The 27,110-nt window shown below is 37.9% G+C and overlaps 2 protein-coding genes and 1 long non-coding RNA gene across 3 annotated transcripts; all 3 read left to right on the top strand.

Moving 5' to 3' along the window:
* The first annotated feature begins 17,640 nt into the window (after positions 1–17,640).
* On the top strand, positions 17,641–18,137 carry LOC147926864 (uncharacterized). The gene is made up of 2 exons (XR_015582683.1): positions 17,641–17,798; positions 17,951–18,137. It is a non-coding gene; the product is annotated as an uncharacterized LOC147926864 (long non-coding RNA).
* A 1,005-nt stretch (positions 18,138–19,142) lies between these two features.
* LOC104747200 (aconitate hydratase 3, mitochondrial) lies at positions 19,143–24,820 on the top strand. The gene is made up of 20 exons (XM_087488989.1): positions 19,143–19,946; positions 20,088–20,192; positions 20,283–20,443; positions 20,536–20,628; positions 20,714–20,899; positions 21,033–21,194; positions 21,355–21,499; positions 21,597–21,739; positions 21,838–21,894; positions 21,987–22,066; positions 22,152–22,227; positions 22,356–22,541; positions 22,624–22,691; positions 22,782–22,900; positions 23,014–23,135; positions 23,239–23,337; positions 23,418–23,897; positions 23,985–24,083; positions 24,169–24,411; positions 24,503–24,820. Exons 1-20 carry the CDS (start codon positions 19,655–19,657, stop codon positions 24,569–24,571), a joined length of 2,985 nt encoding a protein of 994 aa, XP_087345115.1. The 5' UTR covers positions 19,143–19,654; the 3' UTR covers positions 24,572–24,820.
* A 706-nt stretch (positions 24,821–25,526) lies between these two features.
* On the top strand, positions 25,527–26,735 carry LOC104748615 (putative proteasome inhibitor). The gene is made up of 4 exons (XM_010470225.3): positions 25,527–25,742; positions 25,841–25,997; positions 26,250–26,276; positions 26,363–26,735. Exons 1-4 carry the CDS (start codon positions 25,565–25,567, stop codon positions 26,733–26,735), a joined length of 735 nt encoding a protein of 244 aa, XP_010468527.3. The 5' UTR covers positions 25,527–25,564.
* The last annotated feature ends 375 nt before the right edge of the window (positions 26,736–27,110 follow it).

Raw genomic sequence — 27,110 nt, 5'->3', positions numbered from 1 at the left:
GTCCTAACGAGGACCGCCACCAAGGCCAAAACAAATGTCCTAAAGAGGACCGCCACCAAGGCCACTCGTCCCGAAGGACCGTCACAAAGACCATCTGTCCCGAAGGACCGTCACAAAGACCGTCTGTCCCGAAGGACCGTCACAAAGACCATCTGTCCCGAAGGACCGTCACAAAGACCATCTGTCCCGAAGGACCGTCACAAAGACCATCTGTCCCGAAGGACCGTCACAAAGACCATCTGTCCCGAAGGACCGTCACAACGACACTCTGGCTAAACAGCCCGCCACAAAGGCCAACAATTGGCTAAAAGCCCGCCACAAAGGCCACACAATTGGCTAAAAGCCCGCCACTAAGGCCACACACACTGTCTAAAAAGACCGCCACACACATGCACCCTGACTCGAAAGTCCGCCACAAAAGCCACAAAGCCCCTCCGAGGCTTCCCACCGCTAAAATGGACAAATTCTAACTTCCGTAAAACTTTCCATATTTAGCACTTTCCATTTTTGGAAACTTTCCACTTTTGGAAACTTCTCTTCACAACCCCGCCTCACGGAAACTTTGTACCCCAAGCACCACCTCATCTTGTTACTGAGTCGCACAACCAACCACCCCAAGCGACCGAGTAACAAGAGAGATGGGCTGGAATACTCCATTCCCGCTCCAGCCACGGATTACAGATGGGACCAGGCTAAACAAGCTCAAGTCGCGGCTTGCTTCTCATACCACTTCTTGAACCTTGCCTTCATCCTTGCCTCAGGCTCCCAAGTCTGCTCCTCAACACCATCACAGTCCCACAGGACTCTCATCAAAGGAATCTTCTTCTTCCGAAGTTCCTTGATCCTCCTCTCGAGAACCCTCACTGGTCTCGCCTCCAAAGTCATGTTAGGCTGAAGATCCTCAGGAATCTTAGCCAACACCTCCTCTCCCTCACGGAGACACTTCCGCAACATAGACACATGGAAAACCTTATGGAATGCACGCATCACCTCAGGTAACTCCAATCTATATGCCACTGGTCCAACCCGCTCAATCACTCTGAATGGACCCATATACCTCGGACTCAACTTAGTCTCTGACAATGACCTGTTCGGACCCCGCAACATGGCCATCTTGAGGTACACTCTGTCTCCTACCTGAAACTCAAGATCTCTCCTCCTCTTATCGGCATAACTCCTCTGCCTATCCTGAGCCTCCTTCATGTTCAGCTTGAGAACCCGAATCTTCTCTGAGGTCTCCTGAACAAAACTAGAACCAAACATGCTCCTCTCCCCCACCTGAGTCCAGCATAATGGTGTACGACATGGCCTCCCATACAAAGCCTCATAAGGAGCCATCTTAATACTCGCCTGATAGCTGTTGTTGTAAGCAAACTCTACCAGGTTCAGGTGATCTGCCCAATGGCCACCCCAATCCAACACACACATCCTCAGCAAATCCTCCAGCGTCTGGATCGTCCTCTCTGACTGTCCATCAGTCTGGGGATGATAAGCTGTACTCATATGCACCTTAGTGCCCATCTCTGCCTGAAACGCCTTCCAGAACACCGAAGTGAACTTGGAATCCCTATCAGACACAATGCTCGCTGGCACTCCATGCAACCTGACTATCTCTCTCACATACTTAGCCAAGACCGCTGCTCCATCGGTCTTCTTAATGGCCAGAAAATGTGCAGACTTAGTCAACCGGTCCACAATGACCCAAATAGCATCAAAGGTCCGTGACACTGGCAGTCCTACCACGAAACCCATGGTGATCATATCCCACTTCCACTCAGGAATGGGTAAACTCTTCAGTAACCCGCCAGGAACCTGATGCTCAGCCTTCACTAGCTGACACACATCACACCTCGAAACCCAACTAGCCACATCCTTCTTCATTCCGACCCGATGATAGTACCTCTTGAGGTCACGGTACATCTTAGTCGCTCCTGGATGAATGGATAACTTGCTCGCATGAGCCTCTCTCAGAATCTCCTGTCTCAACTCCTCATCCTTGGGCACACACACACGACCGTGCACCAAGATAGTACCATTAGCTGAGACCTGATACTCTGAATCAATATCCTTAGAAACATTCACTAGCCCCAAATCCTTCTCCTGAGCCAACCACACCCTGCTCAAAAGATCCGCTCCATAAGCCGCCTCCTAACCCAATGGTTCTCGAGAAACCACACACAAGCTCAACGCACTGATCTCTCCTACCAGAGACTTCATCTCATGGTCCTGTAGTAACCTGTCAAACCAAGGAAACTCCTGATCTTAGTGACATTATGTTGTCTAGGCCAATCCATGATAGCCTGAATCTTCTCCAGATCTACAGAAACTCACTCTGCAGAAACAATGTGACCCAGAGAACCCATCTCACGCTGCCAAAAACTACACTTGCTCAACTTAGCAAACAACTTCTGCTCCCGCAGCTTCTCCAGAACTGCCCTCAAATTCACTGCATGCTCCTCAGGACTCTTAGAAAATACCAGGATATCATCAACGAAAAAGATGACAGACACGTCCTGAAACTCCTGAAATACACTGTTCATCAATCTAAACGTTGTTGGCACGTTAGTCAACCCAAAAAGGCATCTCCACGAACTCATAATGCCCATACCTCATCCTGAAAGTCGTCTTCCTCACATCTGCCTCATCTATCAGTATCTGATGATAACCCGACGCCAGATATACCTTAGAGAACCAAGTACCACCCCTCAACTAATCCAACAACTCATCAATCCTGGGAAGAGGGTACTTGTTCTTCACAATAACGGTTCAAACCCCATTAATCTATACACAAGCGGAGACTTCCGTCCTTCTTTTTAACAAACAACATCGGTGCTCTCCACGGTGATACACTAGAGCGTATGAATCCCTTGCTCCATAAATCCTCTAGTTACTTACTCAGCTCAACCAAACAAATACTCAAGTATGCCGACATCCTAGTTACTTGCTAGTTAGGGAAACTTCCACAAGTTAGCTTATTCCAAAGATAGCTTTCCGCTTGGCAATTCTCCACAGCAAATCATCAATACGAACGTAATAAAACAAACAAGTACCATACGTTCGCATATTCTGATTCACCGCTTCAAATGCTTTGCAGGCCGCTTACTCAAACCACTTGACTTATTCCCTCCAACAAGATTACCAAAACCTTGAATCTAGCAACCCTGTCCATCTCCAATGAACTTCATCCAGTATCGTCGCAACGATTAGTTTATCCTTCCATGAAGGCTTCTCGTGAACTTATGTATCTGGCAAACATGCCTTTCCCGGCTCAAACCTGCTGTAACTCCCCTTCTCGGGACTCCAGCACCACCGGCCTCACAATCCTGGCGCACAGCCAAACATTTATAACCGCTCTGGTCATAAAACCCTGTCCCACTGGCCAACATAATCCTAAAATCCAAGATTAAACCACCATCACTCTCGAGGCCTACATTCTGTCGTTATGTTTACACTCACGTTCTATACATTGCTTGCTCCCAACTCTTCCACTCTTAGGTCGCAACCTTCGAGTTATACCGATCTCACTCTCAGACCAGCGTCTTCGAGTTATACCGTCTCACTCTTGGACCACAATCCTCAAGATCTCGATATCAGGGGAACTACTCATCCCCTCAGGAGAACAACATCCCCTCTGCCACTCTCGGAGCCCTCAACCCCTCGAGCTATCAGTATTCAGGGGAATCACCATCCCCTCAGGAGCAACAATCCTTAACGACTATAAACATCTCTCGACACAAGTACCTCCTGTGGTCCGAGTATAACATTGCAATATTACACCTGCCCACTAAATTTTTAATATCCAACTGGATTAACCACCAAGCAGAGAAATATCTGCTCCAACTGCATATGTCCACATATCCGCCTCTCTAGGCCCGATACCTCTTGAGAATAATCTCATACCGGTCATCTACAACCGCTCCATCCTCTTAACGTAAGGTGGAAAGTCCTCAACATCCGCAGCCCTCGACTGCACCCTGCCACATGCGGCATAACTAGAGCCTACACTGGTACCCCTCTCGGTAACCGCTCCCACCGCACGCCAACAGATCCGCCAAGCAATCATCTCGACCTTGGGCTCCACCCGCTGCAACCCCAAAACTGGGTTCCCAGCACCCCCGGCACACTCACCGGCTAACACTCTGGTCCTTCTTGATACGCTTGCGACCCTCTGACGTACCTCCCCGTGGAACTCTGGACCACACACTCACTGGCCTCGGGACTCACCCTACCATGACCACGATCACGTCCCCGGCCACGACCAACAACTCAAACACCTTAACCACTGATCTTCCAAGAACAGAGGCTAACAAGCATAAAACAAAACAATACCACACAAAGAAACATAACAATAACTCACCGTGGAATCTCATTGAAGGCTCGAAGAGGATGTTCTAGGACTCCATGCCACACATAATTGACTAACTCACATAATCAATCAAGACATGCAATCGCAAACATTACAACAGAAACCTAGCGAACCCAAACCTAGAACCGTAAGGGCTCTGATACCAAAATGAAACGACCGACCTTTTTTTTTTTTTTTTTTTTTTTGAATAATAATATAACAAATAGAACTACAACTAGTGGTCCCATACCCACTAGCCACCTAACCACAATCACAAACATCAGCGGAAATAACAATACCAGCATAATATCCAATAGTACTCCAATAAAAACCAATAACCATAATCATCAACAATAATCAATCCAAACAACAAGAAACAAGGAACCAGCAACCTAGCAATGTTTCTAATGACCCAACTCTAGCAACCTAGCAATGCCAGACAACATCCAATCGAGTCCCTAGAACATCCTCCTCTTCATTGCCTTGATTCCACGATCACACTTTGCCTTTACCTGCACCACAAACACAAATTGAGATGCATGAGTATTTGATAAACACTCAGTGAGGCAATCCTCCCATCTACTGGGCTATACACACCAGCAATAAGATCTCTACATGCCACAAACAACAACCAATAAAACAAACCAGGCAATATACAAAGCATGCGACGTCCATTGTAACTGAACAAGGGGTGTCGACCGACACCAGATGGTGTCGATCGATACTGAACATCTGGTGTCGACCGACACCAAACTGGTGTCGACCGACACCCTGCCCGACACTCCCGGAAACCCTAGTTTGCATCGACCGACACCTCCACATGGCATCGTTCGACACTCGCTAAAGCCCCGAGCCGTCCTCGCGTTGGTGTCGACCGACACCCCAACTGGTGTCGACCGACACCGATGCCAAGCAGCGATTTCCCCTCGATCAGAAACTCCAGATCTCGCCTCCAAGCTTCTCCAATCCGCTCCTTGCACTCCCAGAAGCCAAACCCAGCCCAGACAGCAACGAAATAACATAGAGAACTCAAAGAAACAACCACATAAGCACCAAATCACATAGAATCTAGAGATCTTAGCTTAGATAAGCCATGGTCATGCACTCACCTCTTTGCAGGAAGTTTCTGACCAATAAGGACGAATCCCTCACTCCTAGCAAGCTTCTAGCACCTTCCCAGCCTCCAATCTCTCAAGAACAGCCAAGAAATCTCACAATCTCACTCACAATCTCAAGAACACTTCTTTTCTCTCTGTTTTTGACAAAAACGGCCAAGAGAGGAGAAAAACTCGAGCTCCCCTCTTAAAAACCCGAGCTAGGGTTTTCCTTAAACCAACTCCCCAAACCGGACAATTAAAATTGAACCGACCAAACCGGCCACAACTGGTGTCGATCGATGCCTCACTAGAGGGTGTCGATCGACACCCTTACCAAAATACCAAAAATTGGTTTGCGGGTGTTACAGGTGGAATATGATTAATGCATAATTTATTTTATTTTCAGTTATAATTTTATTTTAATGTATGAATTAAATGTATTGTGTTAATTGGGTCTTAAATATTATTTAAAGAAATTAAAAAATTAGAAAGCAAATAAAAAAATAGAAAATATTAAATGAAAAACAACCAATAAGGAGAGACCAAAACCTTACTTTTATATATATGATTAAGAAAACTATGAGATAAAATTTTTAAGAATAACACATTTGATTTTTTTCTTTCAAAAACACAACGGTATATAGTTGTAAATCATAAATATAAATGAGACTAAATAGTTAAATGTTTCTCGGGCTCTATGATGACAACACATCAGCTTTTTCAAAAGTGTGCTTCTCTATTAATATATAGGGAATAATTAGCCTAATTGTGATACTAAGATGTTGATTGGTTCTCCCGCTACCGCCCGCAAACGCTGCGAGTGCGGGTGGTAGCGGTTGCTAACGATTAATACCAATCACACAAACTGCTCCCAATCGCTTCTCATCACTCTCAACCGCTTGAAACCATTGAATTCCAAAAGCTGTTTCCCGCAAGCATTTGCGGTTGTGGACGGTTGCGGTAGTATATATATATTTTTTTAACTTAAAACAAATCAATGATACTAAAATATTTTTTCATATATCTTTTATCTAACCATTTTATCCATTAAAGATGGGAGAAAATGAAGTACGAATACGATTGAGGAGATTAGAATATAAATAATTATACAAGAAAATAAGAGTTCAATTAACAATAATCTAGAAAACTTGGTGTAAATTTCATGGCACATCGAAGATAAGTTCAAAAAAATCTAAATAAATATAACATTTCATCAGAAATTTAAGAAAATAAAATTATTTGTGAAAATAATAAAACAAATCACTAATGACTTTTCTCAACTTTCGCTTCAATATGAAATTTATTTGTTTTTTGAATAATTATTTTAGTATATTTAATATGAATGATAATTATAAATCAAGTTTAATAAATTTTTTGGTGTCTTAAAATATTTATATAATTATATATTACATTTATTATGTTTTAACCGCTATTGTACCCACTGGTCAACCAGTCGTAAAACTCCCGCAAACGCACCCATTTTAAAACGCTAAACCAGTCATTCAAAACGCTTAATAGCGCTCGAAACCGCAACCACCCGCTTCCTCAATCTCCCGCAATCGCAATCGCAAACGCTGCGTTTGAACCAGTCAGGCCCTAAACTACAATTTTATGTTTGAAATGTTTTATATAATCATTAATACCATTAATATTGCAAATTATGAATTTGAAAATATATTTATTATTGCATAGGATTTCTATAATTTATTGGTTTCTGGTTGGAAGAAAAATACTTCATCTAAATAATGTTGGTTTAAAAATACTTCATCTTTAAAATTGTTGGTAAATTCATACACGTGACTTAACATCCGTTGACGAACGTTATAGATGTAGTTGACGGTGTTAAATTATAAATACACGTGTTAAATATATATATATATATATATATATATATATATACTTGTAAACGGAGCATAACTATTGGATTCTCGTAGTCTGGCGGTATCTAAGAGTTTCCTTTCCCACAGAAACATGGGTTCGAATCCCTCTAGAACTTAAAGACGAGAAAAGGGAAAGCATCTACATCAATCATATCTATTTGGTGGTTTAACCGACGGTTGCACATCACCGCCGGCCGCGCTGTTACTGCAATAGGAGGAATGAAGAAGTTGATGTATTTACGAGTTTTCCATTTATCAAATAAAAAGGAAAAAGAGCTTAGACAGAGATTCGAACCTGGGTTCGAAAGGAAAAATCATTTTTCTGATACCACCAGGCCATGAGAATCTAACAATATTGTTTCGTTACCAGTTGTACATATATATATTTGAAACGACCCGACCGGTTTTTTATTTATTTAATAACAATATATAATTAAGAATTCCATACTACTTAATTAAACCAACCAAACCACTATTCATCATTAAACCAACAACAACCAATATGCACAGCAGAAACATACTAACAATACAAGCCAACATATTATCAATACAATAACAATCCAAATCATTCTAACCACAACCTAGCATGACTATATTCAAGGGTCCAACAAAAAATAACACAACACAAGAACTGAGACCCTAGATCATCCTCCTCCTCAGTGTCATGATTCCACGCCACACATTACCTGCACCACAAACACAATGAGATGTGTGAGTATTACCAGAAATACCCAGTGAGACGATCCTCCCCTCTACGAGCTATACACACAAGCAAATCAAGAGTACAACCACAAAGAAAACATAACAAACCAGCCATTCAACAGAACATCCAATAACACATTCATCACACCTACACATCATCACACAAAATAATTAAGACAACCCAATCGCTCAGATGAGCTCATGGTCACGTACTCACCTTGTCAAACTGATTATAACAACAAATACAACCAGTTGAGACTCTTCTATTGAGACTCTTCTAACATTTGCAGCAGCCCAGAAACGCCCTACAACCAACCACATAACCCAAAACGACTTTATAGCAAAACTGGACAGAAACATCATAAAAGAACAGTCTCAAAGCTGAAACCGTAAAATAAAAACAAACCGTTAACTATAAAATCCTTCCGGTGAAATGCTAGCCCGAGACGTCAAGAAGCTTCCCACAAAATCTTGTGCCGATCAGAAACCAGACGAGATCACGATCTCAGGTGAAACCGCAATCGATCCAGAAACACCCGCTGTCTCAATCCGCGACTAAGATGAAACGCCCCACGAAACTGCCGATATATCCTAGAATATTAACTCAAATTCACTTCTATAAAACACAGAGTGTACGAAAAACTCTTAGCTACAACTCTACCAAAAATCAATACCTTTCGAAACGATTTGAGCAGTCGGATTCTCCTTCTCCCAAACCCTGACAGTTCTGTTTCTCTCTTTACTCTAAGGAAAAAATCTTATTCTCCTTCTCTTTCTCCTTTACACCAAATAAACAAGAGTTGTCTCTATTAGGGCCTTTTTGGTTTAATTAAATTAAACCAGAAAATAGCTAAACCAATAATTAATTAAACCATCCTTTTGGTTAATCAATAAATCGATCAAGTTAATAAGCCAACAGTGATTAAACCAAATCCACTTCAATTCCCGATATAAAAATCCAATATTTATAATTTTTGGGACACGGGCATTACAATATTTAACACGTCTATATATAATTTAGCATTGTTATCTACGTCCGTCAACGGATATTAAGTCACGTGTATGAATTTACCAACAATTTTAAAAACGAAGTATTTTTAAACTAACATTATTTAGATGAAGTATTGTTTTTCCAACATAAAAAACCAGGTATTAAACTTCCAAATAAAAGTAGATGATGTATTTTTTAGCTTTTTCCTCTTTTTTTGTCACTAAACTTTGAGACGCTATTGTAACTACTTTGCAACTATTATGCGACTACATTGGGATTAAGTGGCTAAAATGTTGGTACTTTACTACAAAATAAAATAGACTTGAAATAGTCCCATATTTGTGATTTTGAAAGAATAAAAATTTACCATAGCGTTTTAGTCGCAAAAGTCACAATTGAGACTCGTTAGTGACTCATATTTTGCTACTTTTTACCAACTCCTAAAAATTTTAAATAGCAAATTCTTAATATGTTAAGGTACATGTTTCTACACTGGTTTGAACTAATATATACACAAAACTCTTGCTTTTCAATGTTTTAAACGAAATATTTGTATTTTCCCTTACATGTACAAGTGTTACATGTGGTTTCAATGAAAAGTTGTTAGTATCGTATCGTATAAAACTAATTTATCAAAACATTGTTTTATCTTCTTAAACATAGAGATTTACTTTAAAGTTCAAACATGAGTGATTGTAAATAGTTAACGTAAACATTTTTATCTCTTAAAGAATAAATTTTGAAAAGAGAAAAAGTTGAAAAAACCGCTGTCTATTTTTTATTTGTACGTTTAATACCTCGTCTTTTTTGGTTGGAGGTAAATTCATACGAACGAGTTAACGATTGTCAACGACGTTAGAGAATTATATAACAGCGTTAAATTTTAACCTCGGATATTTTAATATATGTATGGTATCACTTTCAATTAATAACCAAGGTATTACTGTGGTCTAGTGGTAAAATATGAGTTTTGAAAAAGAGGGTTTGTGGGTTCGGCTCCCAGAAGCAGCATGCTCTTTTTTTAATGATCTTCTTCTTCTTCTTCAATTGAATTACATATATGCTTGTTAGTATTTTCCGGCGAACTTACACTTCATACATTCTGTTAAGAGATCTGACTCTTTCGCCATTGATCTCCTATTGGCAAAGCTCCTGCACTATTTTCTCCGGCAAAGTCAATTCATAAGAACAATCTGAATCGAACCCACAAACACTATTCCTTGCCAGTTACATTCAATAGCAACAAGAGCAACAATAACAAAAACGAATTGAAGAAGAAGATTAAAAAAAATAATCGAAAAAGAAGAGATTAAGGAAAAAAAATGTTGATAGGTGGAATCGAACCAGCAAACCCAAATTATCAAAACTCACGTTTAACCATCAGACCACAACAATACATTGGCTATTAATCGAAACTGATAGCATATATAGATTAAAACACCCGAGGTTAAAATTTCACACTCTTATTGTAACGCCCGGACTGCCACCTCTCAGTGGGCCATATGTACACTTCCAGTCTATGTGCCCATTTTCATTAATGGGGCTCACGTCATGTCACTAGGACTGTGAGCCCATCTATAACCGACGGCCTGTTTGCTACGTTCGGGTAACTTTAAAGACTTTTTACCGTCCCTACAAATCACCACATGATATTTTCCTGTGTTTTGTCCTCACTCGCAGTGTTCCGACGGTCACTTCCCGGAAGGTCACCCATCCTAAGACTACTTTATCATAAACACGTTTAACTGTGGAGTTCTCTCAGGAGCCTTGACCGAAAAGATAAGTGCACTTTGGTGACATAGGTGGCCAAATTAATTCTTTTAAACCTCTCTGCAAGTCACTGAAACCAGGGTGTCACAATTCACCCTCACTAACAGATTGCAACGTCCTTGTTGCACACCAAGACCGTCACCCCCTGACAGTGTGAGTCCACTCAACTCCACACTCGTCTGGATTCGGCTCTAATACCACTTGTAACGCCCGGACCGCCACCTCTCAGTGGGCACCATGTCCACTCCCAGTCTCTGGGCCCATTTTCCTTAATGGGCCTCACGTCCTGTCACTAGGCCCGTGAGCACATCCATAACCGACGACCGGTTTGCTACTTCCGGGTGGCTTTAAAGACTTGCTACCATCCCTACAAGTCACCACATGATCTTTTCATGTGTTTTTTCCTAACTCAACAGTTCGACGGTCACTTACCGGAAAGTCACCCATCCTAAGACTACTCCAGCATAAGCACGCTTAGCTATGGAGTTCTCTCAGGGCCTTTGACCGAAAAGATAAGTGCACTTTGGTGACATAGATGGTCAAATCAATTTTTTTAAACCTCTGCGCAAGTTACTGAAACCGGGGTGTCACAGTTATGTAATTATCTAACGTCGACCGTTAACTCGTTGGTATGAATTTACCAACATGTATATAAACAAAATATTTTTTATAACAAAATAAAATAAACGAGGTATTGTTATTCCAACATAAAAAGACGAGGTATTAAACGTCCAAATAAAAAATAGATGGCGGTTTTTTTGGCTTTTTCCCATTTTGAAATATAAGTTCTGACTCATAAAAGTATGTCACAAAAGAGTTACATTTTGTGACTATTTTGTTACTAATTAATTTTGCTACTTATTTTGCGACTATTTTACTACTAACTTTGGGACTACTTTGCTACTTATTTTACGATGTTTTTGCTACTATTACATTTGTGACTACTTTGCTACTTACTTACGACTATTTTGCGACTACTTTACTACTAAATTCCTTTGTTAAAACTAAATCCATATAGTTTTCGTAAAACTATTTACATACAAAATTTATTGAATCCAGTCATTTTATCATATCCTTCAAAATTTATACATAAGTAAATTCATCAAGCATAATTTTAAATTTCTAAATCCAACAATTTATTTATTAATATATATAGAACCCAACACTTCAATCTTTAAAAAAATATATAATCATTGAAAGCCTAAATCCAATTATTTTAAAATATACATTAATCTCTAAAATAAATATAATTATTATTATAAGCTTATTTATAATAATTCTTGAATTTATATTCTTTCTTAGTTAAAAAAACAAATAAACTAATAATAATTAATATTTATAAAAGAATATATGGATTTATTTATTTTAAAAGAAGAAAACTTCTGATTGGCTAATACATAAAGACAAGGATTGCACTTTTGTTTATCATCCACCATTGATTAATTAGATCCAACGGACCAGATCTCTTCCTTCTTTTTCTTTTCTTTTTTCTTCTTCAAATCCTTCTCTCGTTTTTTTTTTTTTTTTTTTTTGTCAAACCACTTGTATTCATTACTCAAAAGAGAAGGTTCATACAAGCAAATTTAATAAAACAAGAAACAAGGGCACTCCCTAATGCCACAACAACAATGAAACAAAACAGAGATAAAGATAGTCGGCAATAGGTTCTTGGGAGTTTTGAGCCAGAATCTTGGAAGGATCTTGGTACATGTGAGATCAAGATTGTCGACAAACTCTTCCATGACCAAGTCGATGGATGAGAGATAGCCATTGTCATAAGACGTATTGGCATTAGAGAAAGGGTCAAGGCTGAGCTTCTCACCGGTTTGAGAAGGTCTTCATGGAGTAGAAGCTTGACATAATTTCAAGCAAGGTTTGGAATACTCTGTCGCTTGAGGATGTCTAGTGGAGTTGCCATAGGGTGTGTAATGGTCTTGGATAAATCAAAACCGAAAACAACGCTCGAACAACTTGAGTTCTGGATCAAAACACCATAGATACTCAAGCAATAGGGTTCAAAGGTAAGGTCCAAAAGGGTTACTATTACCAGGATTCTCAGGAGGAGCGAATGACGCCAAAGCAAAAATGATGAATTACTTCTCAGATGCAAACCATAGAGAGCGTAATCTTGATCACACCATTGGCTAAGTATTGACGTCAATACAATAGATAAAACAACGTACCTGGGTTGAAATAGCATTAGGATTTAAGCCACCATTGTATGAACTTTTTCCCGGGGAAAGATATATTGAACATGATTAAAAGCAGTGGTCACGGGGTATGGAGGCATAGGAGTGAGAAAGTTTCGGTAACCAGCGCTCCGTGGAGGCATGGTCATAATGCCATTCTTCCTCACTCCGCATAAGTAATTAGAGACCAAAAGCAAAGTTCTCGAGAGCCTAGAGCGTGGGTGGAGAGTGATCATCAAGGGATTGATTTGGATCATGGATTGGGGATAGCATTCACGAACCTCAATCAGATATAACGAGATGAGATGTAGAAGGTGTCTTATCCCCTTACAATCAAAACGGAAGAGCGATGTAAAAAGCCTTAGTGGATATTCAGACAATTGAAACATGGACTTAATCCCTGAGACCTTCACTTCTCGAATTGTTAACGAGCCGACAAAAAAAGATAAGGCCCACCAAAAGAATCCCATTGTTCTTGTTGGTTGACCTAGTTGTAGTGAACGCACGGCGGCGGCGACTGTTCGGAGAAGGTGAATAGATATTCAAGGTAATACACATCTCTGATAAGCAAGGTTTCAGCAAAACCAAGCCAGATGAAATAGGAGAGGTTGGGAAAGGGATCCACAAAGACAATTCGTGTTTAGAAGGATGAGATTTCAACCTCAAAAAGGACGCGTTGTGTGTCGTCGACGTCTCCACCGAGTGAGATGTAGAGGCTGGTCCAAAGGAGGACTCACCTGCTAAACTCGGTGCCTCAGGGGAAGCTTTCTCAGGGTTGAATAGACATCCAGATCTGATGGTACGCATGTCGTTTGATTGTAGATCCGGTACACCGGCTGAAGCGTTGATATGATCATGAAACCATCCAAGACGACTCTTGAGTCTTGTTCAACACAAACGAAGTCGAAGATCAATTCTTCCAGCCAAACGATTATTTGGGATACATTCTTACCTCATTTAGAGTTTATCTCGAAGTGGAATCAGTCCAATCAGAGTTCGGATGAAGGAGTTACGCCTATTTACAAATCAGGTGAACTCATGGCTACGCGATTTGGACCTACGAGCATTCAACGGAGGATTCCGACCAAGTCAGAAGGATTCAAGCTATGAACCAAACTGTTCTGGAATCTTGATCCATTCCGGAACCATGGAGAGTTGGAATCACATTAATATCAGTTCATATGTGAAAGATATGAATATTTCAAGTCAGTGGATCTATCTCAGTCCCAGCTTCACGTCTAAGCAAAAGATCGTGTTACATATCCCAAGTCAGAAACAATTTCGACATGAAACCACTTGGAGAACGTTAATGGATCTCTTATGTTTCCAACAAGATAAGAAACAGAAGATTTGGCCCACGGAATACAAGGATACACTTCATTTGCCAAAGGAGGTCAAGCTAGTTCTTCACCTGAACAGCTTTAGGTCCAATTGGTTTAGGTGCTTCTAGAATTATTTATGGAAACCTGGAGTTGTTTCTACTAAGAACAATGTGAAGAAATCATATAGCCCATGTTGTTTATCAACTTACAGCAAGTTGGATCAAAGAGTCAAAGAGAGAAAACATCAAGGAAACTGTTAATGGGTCAATTCAAGAGCTTATGGCCAAAGAGAGCATGGGAAATTATATTGGGGATGATGTCTATCAAGTCCAGTCCACTTTGAGCCTAATACAAGCCCAAGAAAGGTCAAATAATCACTTTATTTTGTGGTCAAAGAGGAGTGACGAAAATAGAGATACATGCACCAAAAACCACTTTGGAGGAAGGGATACATGGACCAAGAGTTGAATCTTCATTCAACTTACTATGTTTAATGTCTTTTTAGTTTCAAGAAATACCTGGCTTTGTGACCAAGTTTTCTATCTCTTTATAAACACATGTAATCTCATTTGAGAAATCAAGCAATCAAGAAATCTTTTATCTTTTATTGAGAGTGGTAAACTCCTTTGATCCTTTGGAACTTGTTCTTTCTACTTGGTGGATTACATCAAAGAGTTTTCGGTATATCAAGTGATTTCGCCGCGCTTGACGTTGCCATTCATTAGCTGAGGATTGAAGAGTCGTTATAAGAGAGTCTAGGGCACAAGGATTTTCAGGATTCGTCTCATGCCTTGTCATCTGTCTCCGTGAAGCTTCTATCTAAAGTTCTACCGCCTTACTTTGTTTGGTTTGTTTTAAGAGAGTTTGGGGCATAAGGATTTTCGAGTTTATCTCACGCCTTATCATCCAGCTTCGCGAGCCATCAAAATTCTAGGATTATCAGTCTACCTACCTTAGAGTGTCGATTCCTTGGGAGAATCACATCAAGTGTTCAGAGGAAAGAGGAGGGGGTTCACCGGAAACCACAAGCGTCTTTTAGCTCTGTCTATGGATATCTCACCGGAATCTGAAGGTTGTGGAGGGGGGGGGGGGGGTTCGTAACCAAAAAAGAAACGTGGAAAAGGGTAAATAAACAACAGAAGAAACAAAAGAAGCTTTACCAAGGAGGAGAATAGATGGACTGGATCCCGATGCCGGTGAGCAAAAGCTTCACCGGCGTTGGAGGAGATTGACGGATTTGAAGCCTCGATAATAGTGCATGATAGAGAGTTTCCTCTTTATCTTGTTAAACATGTATCGTTTCTTCAAGAATCAAGGTTATGCATTTTTCAACAATTTAGACACAAATCAACTAACCCATTCACCGTCCTCGTCATCTCCCATTGGAACATTGTGTTGAATTCTCTGAAGATGTCATGGATATCAAAATGAAAAAAACACTCACATAAATATGCAGAAGCTTCAAAGAAAATACAACCTTCCTTCTTACTTGTAATTTTATTTTTTTGTTCTTTTGAGATCCATACTGAATATTTAAAATGGTGAATTTCTTTATTATTTTCATAATAGAAAAATGTGTTACGACCATTACCGATCTCACAAAGTATAAATTCAGCTACTAATGGTCTCAACTTCAGAATTTTCTGCCAATTCTAAAAGTCCAAAATAGACTCCTTAGCATTGCTTATTTGTATCACATACTGACGAACCCAAGCCATCCACAAAAACCCATAGTCAAAAAAGTATTTTGCATATCAAATTTCAACCAAAACCCCAAAAAACCTCATGAAGTCACTGAATTCCAAGCCACCCTCTTCCTTGGGTACACATACATCCTCCTCAACTACCTTAGCCTTATCATATATATTTGAAGAACCACTCCAAAGGAAAGCTGAGCAAATATTTTATATTTCCTTAGAACACTTCTTCAGTGGTAATGACTGATATTTAACAAGCTGAACCGACTTGCATCAAAAATCAGTAATGCTTGCAATGATTGATATTTAACGAGCTGAACCGACCTGCATAAGTTAAATACCGACTAGTCCAACTCACTAATCAGTTTAAGATCTTATCCAATAATGGCTCATAATCAAGCTTAGTCGTTGCTACTTGCCTTGGTAGAAAAATAGTATTTTCTCATATGAAAATAAAATTATTACAACTTACTTTTATAACAACTTCGTGGCCGCCCACATAGCAATTTTTCTACTAAGCTATAACCACTAGGCCACAACTTCGTGGTTATAAAAGTTATCAGCCCAACCCTATCAATGCGATACCATTTCTCTATGTATTAGGCTCGGACTAATTTTTCTTGTTAGTATGGTAACTCAACATAGAAAAAGTTTCATAAATATATATACCAATTATAATATATAAAATTTTTGATAGTCCAAAAAACTTCACAGATAAATTTTTATTCTGTTATATTACATAAACTTATTTTCTTAAGCAACTAAATACAAAATATATTTATTTGTAAAGTACCTTATATATTTTTAAGATATTCAAAAGACAAAATAAAAAATTCCTATATTCTTGAAAAAACTAAAATAATTATAAAATACTTGAAAATGAAGCATTTGAAATTCTGAAAATAAATTATCTTAAATTTCTTTAATTTTTTTGAAGCATTATATATTTTTTTTTTAAAATAATTTTCTCAAAAACTTTACAAGTATTAGATAAATTACATAGTTTTAGATGATAAGAATTAATAAACTCTAATAATATTAATATTAATATTAATAGTATTAAATGTTTTTTAATATTACAATAAGTCATTAAAATATTTGACTTAAATGGCTACAAGATTACTAAGATATATATCTATTGATATATAGGAATAGCTAGATACAATATTTTGTTAAGATTTTGTTAAATATTACAAAAATTTCATTAAAGGTAGAATATACAAATCTAATTTTAATATATTAAGAAATTAGGTAGAATATATTTTCATATATGGATATCCTATTTCAAAAATATTGAATATATTGATGATGTAATAATTAATATCATAAATAACTTAATTTGATCTGTTAAATACATCCTAGAAAGTGTGTGTGTGTTGGGGTTTATATACTATCAAATTTGAGCCATTAAAATACTTGACTTAAATGGCTACAAGATGTTACTAAGATATATAAATTGATATATAGGAATAGCTAGATACTATATTTTGTTAAGATTCTGTCAAATATTACAAAAATCTCATTAAAGGTAGAATATACAAATCTAGTTTGAATAAATTAAAAAAATTAGGTAGAATATATTTTCATATATGGATATCCTATTTTCAAAAAGGTTGAATATATTGATGTTTGGGTATATATACTATCAATTTTGATAAAATAAATATTCATTTCAAGATCAAGAAAAAAATTATATACAAGAAAATAGAAACTATTTCATCAGTTTTACTTTTGAATCATGAAATCTGCTACTGTATTCATGTTTTTCTCTGTTCTTGTGATCTCTGTTATGAGTCATGCTCAAGGTAATATGGTCATCTTCTTTCAATTGATGAGATATTCTCATAATATGAAAAAATGATCGTAGTTTATAGCAAAAACTGTTGTTATGAGATATTTTTTCCCATATTTTGTTAGATCATCAATTCACAATCTAATTTTTTTTGTTATAAAATAGTTGACATCAGCGAAAATAAAGATAGCATTGTTGGATGGTTTCCTGGATACTGTGCTTCTTCTTCAAAATGCAAAAACGCCATCGGAAAAGAAAAATATCCTCGTTGCCAGTGTCTGGATACAGCAATGCCAAAAGGACATTACTGTTATTGTTTCCGTCATTAATTTACGTTGATAATGTTTACAAAGAGTATGGTCCAAAGATTCAGATTAATTTATAACAAAATTATTAAAAAATCTATGTTATTCAAAATGAATTTTTTAAAATTCTTAAAATTTAATAAATGACAAAAAATAATAATCAAATCTATTATAATTTTTTTACGTTACTCTTTAGCCCCTACTGGTAACCATTAGAACAACAAAAAGAAAAGGAATAAAAAGAACAATGCGCAACAAAATAAACAGTTTTTGAGGAATGAAAGGAAAATCTGCAGAGAAGGAACAAAACAGTAAATAACAACCAAACAATAAAAATGTTTTTAAAAATATGTTAAATATTAAATAAATAAAATTTCAATGATAATACTAATATTACTTTTAATGTATATATAATGAATTTTACTTTTGATTTCGAAATAAAATTTGTAAATTAAGATATGTCATATTAAATATTAATAATTAATTTTAACCTACAATAATATTTTAAAAGTAACTTAAAATATTTTTAGTTTTTATTTACGATATAAATATGAGTCTCATAAATTTATTTTACTATTCATACAGTTTTCAAATAGATCCTTAGAATTAGTTTAACATGAAACTCATATCAAAAATATTTTTTATGTCAATAAATTCTTTTATAACAAAATTAAATCTTATAAATAAACACATTTTTGTTTATTTTAAAATAAAAAACGAATTTTTATATTTATTCTTTTTTTTTATTCCATTTGTTCCACATCAGTTTTGGAGAGTAACATTTTTATTCTATTGTTCCTTATTTTTTGAAGAATGTAGAGGAAACAATATTACTTTCAAATGGTAAAAAAATTGTAGAATAAAAAGGAATGTGATATTCCTCCTTGTTCTTTTCCTAAATACAGTAAAACCTCTATAAATTAATAATATTGGAACCAAGACATATTATTAATTTATAGTAATATTGTGACCAAGACATTTTATTAATTTATTAATCTATAAATTAATAATTATTATTTTATGGTGTAATAGATATACTTTATGTTATATCTATAGCAAAATAAGATTAGATTTTCAGATTTTGTAAATTTTATGGTATTGAAATTGAAGCTTCTATGTTTAAGTGGATTTTTTAGTTGAAATTCCAAAATCCTATTCTCATTTTACAACTGAGATCGACGAGAATTTCAATATCATATCATAACAAATTAACAACTTACTTTCCTAATTCACTCAAAAAAATACACAAAACTCATAGTCTGAAAAACCCGGTTTTACCCTTACTTGTTGGCCAAAAAAAAACAAAAAAAAAAACAAAAAAACTCAAAAAACAAAATAATATGGGATCCCAAATAATATTCCCTTGCAGAGGAAAGATTTGACTTTGTGGCACTCAGCCCTAGGCCTCTTTCGTTTCGTCTCCACACGCCTCCAACGTCAGATTCATTATTCATCAGCGCCTCCATGATCGCTCCCAATTGATCAATCAAACCCCTTCTCCCATAAATCATTATCCTTATCCTCTGTCAATATCTGAATCTGCATCTGGAAGCGTGATTACATCATGTATATAACTGCTTCATCTTCCGCTACCTCCTCGATCCTTCGAGCTGCTTCTTCTTCTTCTCGCTCTTCTTCACTCTTCTCCTTCCGATCGTTATTGTCACCCTCCGTCGCATCTCATTCTTCGTCTCTTCTCACTCGAAGATCTTTTGGTACCATTTCACCTGCTTTCCGCTCACTTCCTCGCTGGAGCCATTGCTTTCACTCAAAACCGTCTCCGTTTAGCCTTACCTCTCAGATCAGAGCCGTATCTCCTGTCTTAGACCGTCTCCAGAGAACCTTCTCTTCCATGGGTAATTTCTTCGATCGGATGGATCTAGCTTGAATTTCTCGATTTATAAGCTTATGAAATTGAGATTTCTGTGATTTGTATAGGTATTGCGATATGGAACTGATGGTGATTACCATTTCATTTGTTTTTTGTGTTGTTTCAGCGTCTGAGCATCCGTATAAGGGGATCTTCACTACTCTTCCTAAGCCTGGTGGTGGCGAATTCGGAAAGTTCTACAGCTTGCCTGCTCTAAATGATCCACGGATTGGTAACGATTTTTTGTTAAATATCTCTGTGAACAATTTGATTGAAAAAGTTACAGAAGGATCAGAATCTAAGAGAAGTGTTCTGTTTGTAGATAAACTGCCATACTCTATCAGGATTCTTCTTGAATCTGCGATTCGTAATTGTGATAACTTCCAAGTTACCAAGGAAGATGTTGAGAAGATTATTGACTGGGAAAAGACATCTCCTAAACAAGTCGAGATTCCGTTTAAACCAGCTCGTGTTCTTCTCCAGGTAACTGTTTGGTGTAGGGATGCCAAAATGAATTCTGTCTTATTTGTTTTCATGCTCGTAATTCTTTAACCATTTGTCTTGTTCTGTGGCAGGACTTTACTGGAGTCCCAGCTGTTGTTGACCTTGCTTGTATGCGTGATGCGATGAACAAGCTGGGCAGTGATTCCAACAAAATTAATCCCTTGGTACTTTTTTTTATTTCCCACATATCGATGCTATCTGTTTAGCTTAGGGTTCTTCTAGATTTCTTATGTGTACGGTGTCTCTCAGGTTCCGGTGGATCTTGTAATTGACCACTCAGTTCAAGTTGATGTTGCTCGGTCTGAAAACGCAGTGCAAGCAAACATGGAGCTTGAGTTCCAGAGGAACAAGGAGAGGTTTGCTTTCCTTAAATGGGGTTCTACTGCGTTCCAGAACATGCTTGTTGTGCCTCCTGGTTCTGGTATTGTGCATCAGGTAACTTTTTTTTTTCAGTACGCAAGTCAATTGTTTGTTTCTATACTTGTTCTAACATTGATATAATAACCTTTTCAACCACATGATTCCAGTGTATTGATTGTCTCAATTTAACCCCATTTTGATCATTCAGGTCAATTTGGAATATCTTGGAAGAGTTGTGTTCAATACCAAAGGCCTTCTATACCCAGACAGCGTGGTTGGAACTGATTCACATACCACTATGATTGATGGTTTGGGAGTTGCTGGATGGGGAGTTGGAGGTATTGAAGCTGAGGCAACAATGCTTGGCCAGGTAAATTAGTCTGATTATTAACATTACCTCTATCCTATGCTGGTGAATCTGGAGACTATGTTATTGAATATAGATTAGATCACTATTTTTTACGTCTCTTCTGCTCCATTTTAGTGAGGCTTGTGAACCTTTCTTATACTGCAACTCTTTTTGCTGACAGCCCATGAGTATGGTATTGCCTGGTGTTGTTGGATTCAAACTGTCTGGAAAAATGCGCAATGGTGTAACAGCTACTGATTTGGTTCTAACAGTGACTCAAATGCTGAGGAAGCATGGTGTTGTTGGAAAGTTTGTTGAATTCTATGGTAATATATATCCTTCTGAGCTCTCGTATGTTTTGCTTCTTTTTAATAGAGATGTGTGTTTTCGGAAAATGATAAAGCCTACTTTTTTTGGTCCTAGGTGATGGCATGAGTGGGCTCTCCCTAGCTGACAGGGCCACAATTGCCAATATGTCTCCCGAGTATGGTGCAACCATGGGTTTCTTCCCTGTCGATCATGTTACTCTACAGTATCTCAAATTGACTGGAAGAAGCGATGAGACGGTGAGTGTTTGACTGTAGTCTTCCTTCTATATATATATATATATATATATATATACCTATATTCAGATATCTGGTCTGATAAAATATTTTCATGGCAGGTGGCCATGATTGAAGCATATCTTCGGGCAAACAATATGTTTGTTGACTACAATGAGGTAAATCAGCCTTATACGTAATATTTTTAGGTTTTAAGTTTTTCATATCGTTTCAGGTTTTTATTTGACTTTGCTTTGTGAATAAATTTCAGCCTCAGATAGACAGGGTTTATTCGTCATATCTTGAACTGAACCTGGATAATGTTGAACCTTGCATTTCTGGACCAAAGAGGTATGGGTTCTGTTAGTTTTTGTAATCACGAAGCTTATTGTCTGGTTAATTGATCATGACCATATTATCGATATCTTCTGTGCAGGCCACATGATCGTGTTACTTTGAAAGATATGAAAGCTGACTGGCATTCATGTCTCGACAGTAAAGTTGGGTTTAAGGTATGTAACTAGATGTTTCGTTTTGTGGAGGACTTATTTCTCAAGCATTTATTTGTTCTTTAGACTGGCTGGCTGTTGGTGAACATTTTAAGTACCATTGTTTATTCTTGAATTTACATTTTTTACAGGGTTTTGCTATACCTAAAGAGGCACAAGAAAAGGTGGCAAATTTTTCGTTCAATGGACAACCATCAGAGCTTAAACATGGAAGTGTTGTGATTGCTGCAATCACAAGCTGTACTAATACATCAAATCCCAGCGTCATGCTTGGTGCTGGTCTTGTTGCAAAAAAGGCTTCTGACCTCGGCCTACAGGTTGGTTTTTCCGAGATCAAACTAGAAATCGATCTGATTCCTTGACTTTTCTTGATCTTTTATCAAAAAATTGCCTCTTCAGGTTAAGCCTTGGATAAAGACAAGTCTTGCTCCAGGCTCAGGAGTTGTTACAAAATACTTGTTAAAGAGGTATGTTGTAGTTTTTCAAGTTCTTTGTTGTTAAAGGCTAATTCTTTCTTTTGTGCGGGAAATGTTAAGTGTGTATTATATTCCATGCAGTGGACTGCAAGAATATCTGAATCAACAGGGTTTCAATATTGTCGGCTACGGTTGCACTACCTGCATTGGGAATTCTGGAGAAATTAATGAATCAGTGGGAGCTGCTATTACTGAAAATGGTATTATTGAGATTCACAACTAGACTTACTTTGGACCTTCTTATATTATTATTATTATATATATGTGGTTAATTGTATGGTGTTATTGATTCAAACTTTTCTGTGCTTGTTAGATATTGTGGCGGCTGCTGTGCTGTCTGGGAACAGGAACTTTGAGGGGCGTGTTCATCCACTAACAAGAGCCAACTACCTTGCATCTCCTCCTTTGGTGGTTGCCTACGCTCTTGCTGGCACGGTAATAAATCACGAAAACTTGTCAAATGTTATGTTGTATGTGATAGTGACACATAACTCATCATCATTTTGGTAATTGAACATTCCTCTTTCTTATTTTCCAGGTTAACATTGACTTTGAAACGGAGCCTATTGGCACTGGAAAGAACGGAAAGGATGTCTTCCTAAGGGATATCTGGCCAACCACTGAGGAAATTGCTGAGGTATATAGAACTTACAACCAAAGAACAAATTTACTTCTGGTACACAAATATTAAAATTAGTCTTTTGGCGTATGGATCAGGTTGTTCAATCCAGTGTTTTGCCTGACATGTTCCGAGCAACATATGAGTCAATCACCAAGGGTAACCCCATGTGGAATAAGCTGTCTGTTCCTGAAGATTCCCTCTACTCTTGGGATCCCAACTCAACTTACATTCACGAGCCTCCATACTTTAAGGACATGACCATGGATCCTCCAGGGCCACACAATGTGAAGGATGCTTACTGTTTGCTCAACTTTGGAGACAGTATCACTACCGATCACATCTCTCCAGCTGGGAACATCCAAAAGGACAGTCCCGCTGCTAAGTTTCTCCTCGAGCGTGGTGTTGACCGTAAGGACTTCAACTCATATGGAAGTCGCCGAGGGAATGATGAGATAATGGCCAGAGGCACTTTCGCTAATATCCGTATCGTTAACAAGCTCATGAATGGTGAAGTTGGCCCCAAGACAGTTCACATTCCATCTGGAGAGAAGCTCTCAGTCTTCGACGCAGCCATGGTCTGTGTTTATCTAACTGAATTTTGTATTACTGACTGTACGTTGATCAAGTCTAATGTCTCCTTATCATAATGTCAAATGAATCAGAAATACAAGTCAGCTGGTGAGGACACAATTATTCTCGCTGGAGCTGAGTATGGAAGTGGTAGCTCACGTGATTGGGCTGCCAAGGGACCCATGCTACAGGTGCAGAGCCACTTCCCTCGTGTTTTTTTTCCGCATAAACCTGTCTTACTGTTTTATCTGAAACAAAAAAAATTGGGATTGGCAGGGTGTGAAAGCAGTGATTGCAAAGAGTTTTGAGAGAATTCACCGAAGCAACTTGGTGGGAATGGGAATCATTCCGTTGTGCTTTAAGTCTGGGGAAGATGCCGATACTCTTGGATTGACTGGTCACGAGCGCTACACAATCCATCTCCCAACCGACATCTCAGAAATTAGACCTGGCCAAGATGTTAGTGTCACTACCGACAACGGAAAATCTTTCAATTGCACAGTCCGCTTCGACACTGAGGTAAATACTTCATCTTCAAAAATGTTTAGTGGAGCAAAAAAGCATTAAAATGTGAACGAACTAACTAATAATGGGAAACAAATGTGCACAGGTGGAACTGGCTTACTTTAACCATGGAGGCATACTTCCATACGTCATCAGAAACTTGAGCAAGCAATAGTGAAGGAAACAACACAATTTATGGAAGCATAAATAAAAGATTTTTTTTTTTCTCTGTTGTCATTTTAAAAGGCAGATAATTCTGTCTAGGAGGGATTAGGTGAAAAGGTGAGTGGATCTCATGCAGTATGAGTTTTCTTTTGTACGGTTTCAGTGGTTTACTACATGTTTGGGCTCTCCCATGTTTCGCAACTTGCAACCGCTGAATATTATTTGTTTTGGAAAGGAATAAAAAGCGTATCTCTTTAAATCTTCGAATTTAAACGAAAAAAACACCTAGTATATAGCAACGCAGTGTTTATATAAAATTCCCAATAGAGATATTTGAAAAGGAGTTCAACTCTCAAGTGTATGAAGAATACTAATGACTCTAGCTTGTTTTTTTATCTATTGGATCCTTCCTACTTGCTCCCTCTCGGATGAGGTGGTGCTTGAAAATGAGTGATAAAGTACCATATATCAAAGGGTGCGTAGTTATAATTTCAACTGAAAAAAAAAATAGGACACACTCTTTTCCTCTTTTTCCGTCACTTTCCTAAAAAAAAGGTTAACACTCATTTTCCGTCATTGTGGTTCTTTTTTGTTTTTGTTTTGGTTAGTGGATATATTTGTGATGAATAGAGATATTACTCCCAAAAACTAGCAAAAGAAAAGAAAGACGATGAACTTATTTTCATTTGTTGATAATTATACCAACTAATTTTACCCTCTTTTTAACTTATCTTGGTTGTGATTATTTTTGTTTGTTTGTTAGTGGATATCTCTGTGGTGAATAGAGATGTTGTTATTAATCCGGGAAATTAGCAAAAGAAAAGCAAAATGCAATAAAATACTTTCTCTTCTCGATAATTATACCAACTAATGAACTAATGTAACTCCTTTTTATATTTACCTTTACGCTCAACTAGATACATTTTTGAGATTACTACTTGGGAAACAAGAAACTCTAACGGGAGAACATCTGAACTTCACGACAACTCTACAGACCGAATCAATGGCGACTCCTCATGCAGTGATGGGTGTGATCAGGTCAGTTATGCCTGGTTTTCGCAATAACAACGACAAAGTAGCTTTCGTAGTTCACGCTTCTTTCGTAATTTCCGGTTTCATCCTCACTGCCACAGGACGTCCTGCCTTCGTTCACGACGCTCTATCGTCATCAACTACTAAGAGTTAGTAGTATTCATGATTTCGTTTTAGGGTTTTATTTTTGTATACTATTCTTTCTAGGGTTTTTAGGATTCTGATTTGTTCGATTCTCGATTTCTAGGTTTGGTTGGGATTGAAGGATGGAACGAATTCGACCAGGAGTATGCGTTTGTTTATAAAAATCCGGTAAAGGGATCAAAGACTAAAGTGAAGAAAGCTCTGGTTAAGTGCTTAGTTATGGATGATAAAATTCTTGTTGTTGTCATAACTGAGGATGGAAATGAACCTGCCATTATCTCATCATGGCAGGTATGGGTGGGCTAGTGGTTCTAGTCTTGGTGGAAGAGTCGCCCTGTTGATCTAGGCCATCGATTCTCCCTAAGCGCTAAATTATTCAGCTTTATCCCTTTGGCCATATGGGTAGGGGTCCATTGCTTACGACCCTACCCGTGGGATACCCTTCCCCAGAGAGATTAGTCTCGGACCCCTCCATAGGTCTGGAGATTTACTCGCTGAGTTAACAAAAAAAAAAAAAACCCTGCTCATCTCCAAATAGAGTATGTCTTGGTTTCTCTTTACTTTTGCTTGAGTCTCAAGGTACTCAAAACTTTCCTCTTTTAATTTTTCTAAATTTATTCGACAGAGTTGGGAATTATACTGATGAGTCGAAAGAGGAGAGGGATTACGATGCACAGTTCAAGAATTTGAAGAAGTTAGTGAACGATTTGAAGAGTGAGATTCTGTTTAAGCTAAAACATGTTTCTTCTGCAACCAAGTCAAAATCAGCTAAGACACATGAAGAGCCTAGAGATCACGTCGGAATGCTTGATGACCCATTTGGTTCTACGAACGACACAACAATGTTTGGAGTTCCTCTTATGCCTGCTCAGCTAGCACCAAGTCACCTGCCGCCATATTTGATACAACCCCAAGCGGGTCAGGGTGTGGCGCCACTTCCTTATGTCCCACTCGTTCATCCAGATTACAATACATACTGGCCTATGTATTATAATTGAAGAAACAGAAGAATGTATGGGTGTAATTTCATTTCTTTGTTCCTTTTCAGGAACTATTCAGTATTCATTAGCTGTTTTGTTTTTGGTTTTATTCCCCAACTGATTGTTCAAACATCTTTTTTTAACTCTTGGTTTAATTTGCTTTTGAAATTCCTTTTGGTTAACGTATTAATCAAAGCATGAGTTTAGAGAAAAATATTATGTTCATAGAAGTAAATTTTATTATCCAACGAGCAGAAATCATTCCTTTTGGCCTATGTATTATTATTGACGAAACCGAAGAAAATATGGGTGTACTTTCATTTGTTTGTTCATTTTCAGGAACTATTCACTAGCTGTTTTGTTTTTGGTTTTATTCCCCAACTGATTGTTCAA

This window comes from Camelina sativa, chromosome 15, assembly GCF_030686135.1.
Source record: "Camelina sativa cultivar CO46 ecotype springtype chromosome 15, ASM3068613v1".
In the NCBI taxonomy this organism is placed as follows: Eukaryota; Viridiplantae; Streptophyta; class Magnoliopsida; order Brassicales; family Brassicaceae; genus Camelina; species Camelina sativa.
The sequence above is the reverse complement of the archived record's forward strand: the minus strand, read 5'-3'. Positions and strand labels throughout refer to the sequence as shown.